Genomic DNA, 3,837 nt, shown 5'->3' on the forward strand with positions numbered 1-3,837 from the left:
TGATAACCTACATCGTTTCTGTTTTCTTGACAACTCTCTAAATTGACAATGTATTTCCATGAGTTCTATTTTCTCAACCATTTAATATGACATGGAGTTCATTTGATTAGATTATTCTAAATATAATAACTTAATTACTTCATTTGTGGTAAATTGTTTCTTCCTGGTGCAAATAATGTGTAGACGAATATGAGTTGGTGGGCTCTAAGACTGATCAATAGTAGTAGTTTTTAGTTTAATCTGCATAAAAGGGAGGGGTGATAAGGTGAGAAGGTGGCAATAAATTTCAACAACCTGGCAAAACAATAGGTACTTTGCGTAAATTAATGGATTGACCATTAGAGAGCACGATGAATGATCTACTTCTTCATGGAAATCTGCTCGTAAGATTAAAATGGGTCCAAAATATCACTCGCTGATGGCTCACCATGACCTGGGCGCGCGGTTAGCTGGGCCCTTCATCCGTGGGTTGGCAAGGCCCATCCTGGTGACATAACGGGTCCACTGCGCCGCCTCCTTGCGCCGGCTCGCCTGGCCTGCCTCCCTGCGCCGCGCGGCGCGCTCTCCCGGCTGGCTCTCGGCTTCTCGAGCACCCGCGCTCGGTGCTCGCGTCCCCTCCCCTCCCTTCCCCTCGGCGGGGCGCGCGTCGTCACTCGGGTTCCCGGCAGCCACACGCTCTTCCCGCCGTGCACCAGCAACGCGCGGCGGTGGAAGATCGCCTCCCGCCTCGTCACTCGCTGACACCTACCACACCTGCTGGCTCCCTTAGACCACCACCATCGCTGACACCTCTCCCATCAACTTGGTAATTAATTCTAGGTAAGTGGACTCTTCCTTTCCCATTTTGTTCTCCGTTTCATCTGGTCATGTGTACGTTTCGTGTTGGTTTGGGGCTGGGGGATATTTGAGCTGCACTTTAGATGTTCGACGAAATAAGGGAACCAACCAACCAATCATATAAACTGAAATTTTGTTGAGGGATCCACGGGACTAGTAATTACCTACTTAGGCATGAATGAGATAATCAATTTGCAATGCAGATCGTTCCGTGGGGTTAGGAGAGCAATCAAGGATGCTTGATATTACCTCAATACCTCTAGGTTTCATCATGTTTGTGCCTGTCTTGAGGAAATTTGTGATTTTATTCTGTTCGTTCTGTATGACAACAACTGTGAAGCTCCAGTCACATATTTTTTTCTTAAATTCACAGCATGGACTCTCTTCATCTTGTGCACATCAAGATTCTGGCTGCTGACCTTCTCTCCCTAACCGTACGGCACACTTCACCTCCTTCCTTTCTTCGCTGTGGACGCACGGTTGCTCGTGCTGAGCTTGTTGGGGTTGTGGTCTCGTGCGACCGAAGGGACAAGTTCCTCCGCTTTCTGGTCGATGATGGCACCGGCTGTGTGCCGTGCGTCCTGTGGCTGAACCACCAATATTTAAATGCTAACAATTCCTCCAGGGCATTAGAGTCTGATCCAACTGCAGAAATGGCATTAAAAATGTCAGAAGAAGTGCGTCTAGGCACTCTTTTGAGGGTCCGGGGCAGGATTGTCATGTACCGTGGCGCAATCCAGATTGCCGTAAGAGACGTGGTTCTGGAGAAGGACCCCAATGTGGAGGTGTTACATTGGTTACAATGTGTTCGCATGGCCAAGGAATGCTATGATTTGCCACTGCATTCTGCTGGACGTGCCTCCTGAAAGGGGTTTATAGCCTCATTAATGAAATACACAAATGTTTATGTTGGTTGCGGGGAATTTACTTCGATTTCCTTATTAGGTCTGTTTGCAATTGCATTAGTAGGTCTAATGCAGAGGCTTCTAGTGATCGAAGTCTGCATTTGGGACCAAGCATTGTCCATGGGCCCAAAGATGATTATGTGTATTATCTCTGCAGATGAAAGAAAAAAAAATATTATTTTGAGTTCTCAGTGTGCTTGCTTAAGTGGATGTTGACTCTGAATGGTACTATGACTACTATCTCATTTTAGTTTTCTTTCAATGAAGTATGAGCTTGGGTAATCAATATGGATAATTCGCCTTGCAGGAAAACATGATAGATGGCTCCTGATCTAAGGATTCTGTACTCATGTTCCTCTAAGTCAATACGGCTTGCAATGATAATAAGGTTCAAGCTCCACCTGAAAGAAAATGCTTGTATAGGCAGAGCATTACAGCTTCTGAGGAACTTAGCAAGGCTCAAGCCAAGTGTGCAGCATCATCATCTCCCGATGTTAATGCCTATGGAGAGGAAAAGACCAAGCTTCTGGAAAGTGAGGAAGGAAGCCAAGATAAAGATGTATCTTATGACTTATGGTTACATACTACGGAGAAGACTACGGAGAAGTAAAAACTTCTGCACCATGTTCTACGAAGGTTTCCGCTGTCAGCAGTATTTCCAGTCTTGCCATTGGATGTATCATGTATGAGTGACAGGGCCCACATGTCATGGTCCGCAAGGGCACACCAACTTTAACAAATCCAAGTTGAAGATGATTGTATGAATTTTCTAGTACTCAGACAATTCTGGTTTATGATTAGGTCTGAATGATTAGTGAATGCTAAAGAATGCTAAGTCAGGAAAAATCAAGAGGAATAGCTAGTGAAAGTACCGCTTTGATAATGAGTCATAAGATGATCGAAGTGAAGCTTCTGTGTTTGACATCGACACTGAATCATCAGTGACTTCATCTTAATATTTGTCTAAAACCAGTTTGAGTTATATTTTCTTAGACATGGATGGTGGAAGTCGGAGGCACAAACGGGAGTACAAGATAAAGCACTAGAGATATGTTGCATCATTGTATGATCTGAATCAATATTGGTGTTCAATCTGATCTAGTGATCCTGATGATGAAGGTAGTGGAATGAAGAGCAGAAAACAAATCCATAGGCCTTGATTCAATCTTGGAGAAAATTGGAAAATGTATTGAAAGTGTTTATCTATGAAGAATTTTGTAATTCACAACATATGTCATTCATGTTGTTGACAATTAGTAAAGTCGATTATACTTATTTAAAGTATGTTACATATTCATCAACTGTGTATATCAAAAAGAATGACATGAGATTTCATACAGGTTTAGGTCTCCATTAGGATAATAACAATATGAAGTGCTGCCTTGATTAATCTCACGAGAAGATAATTATAATGGGTGTATGTTTAGTTTTACTTCTATGAATCTCAACAAGTTCTCTTGTATTTTAAATTCTGAAGCTACTGTCGGATAAATCTAATCGTGACTTGAATCTGATATGGATCTCAATGGGTTGTTTTTGCTCTAATCCAACCTTGTATTGCTTTTGTTTGGCTCTGTGTGTGTGTGGGGGGGGGGGGGCTTGCCCTTCTGGCTTGCTCCTTCGACGTGCCCCTCTTCTCCTTATATAGTTGGGTAAGGGAGGTGTACCATATCCAAAATCTCGAGTGTAACCTACCTGATTGTGTTGTCCAGAGGATTCTTTCCTACTTTGAGATAATTTTTGTGTAGAACATTATGAACTGTCTGGAGTATTCGCACATGCCTTATTTACCTTATAGCGGTTATTAAGCCTACCGTGTAAGGTAATAAATACATGTATGATACTATTCTATCCTTAGGATATATTGTATTTCAATTAATTCCTTAATTATTAATTATCAAATCCTCATCAGCTGCCCCCCCAACTCTGCTAAGAAAAAGGGCTTTCGGATTATACATAGTTGGGGATCTGACAATACTAGAACTCATCTAGTCGGGAATGGTTCTTGGCAAAAAATATTCTTCCTAGTTCGGGAATCATCTTCGACTGAATGGAACCTTTTCTGTTAGAGAATCTCCTCTAACCAAATAGAGTT

At 42.5% G+C, this 3,837-nt stretch overlaps 1 protein-coding gene across 1 annotated transcript; it reads left to right on the forward strand.

The window, feature by feature from the left end:
* Positions 1-509: 509 nt before the first annotated feature.
* On the forward strand, positions 510-1,926 carry LOC133916053 (CST complex subunit STN1-like). The gene is made up of 2 exons (XM_062359539.1): positions 510-819; positions 1,211-1,926. Exon 2 carries the CDS (start codon positions 1,212-1,214, stop codon positions 1,701-1,703), a length of 492 nt encoding a protein of 163 aa, XP_062215523.1. The 5' UTR covers positions 510-819; position 1,211; the 3' UTR covers positions 1,704-1,926.
* The last annotated feature ends 1,911 nt before the right edge of the window (positions 1,927-3,837 follow it).

This window comes from Phragmites australis, chromosome 4, assembly GCF_958298935.1.
Source record: "Phragmites australis chromosome 4, lpPhrAust1.1, whole genome shotgun sequence".
In the NCBI taxonomy this organism is placed as follows: Eukaryota; Viridiplantae; Streptophyta; class Magnoliopsida; order Poales; family Poaceae; genus Phragmites; species Phragmites australis.

Bases quoted from the DNA above. Each gene is read 5' to 3' on its own strand.
- LOC133916053 (XM_062359539.1), top strand. From the start codon at position 1,212: ATGGACTCTCTTCATCTTGTGCACATCAAGATTCTGGCTGCTGACCTT.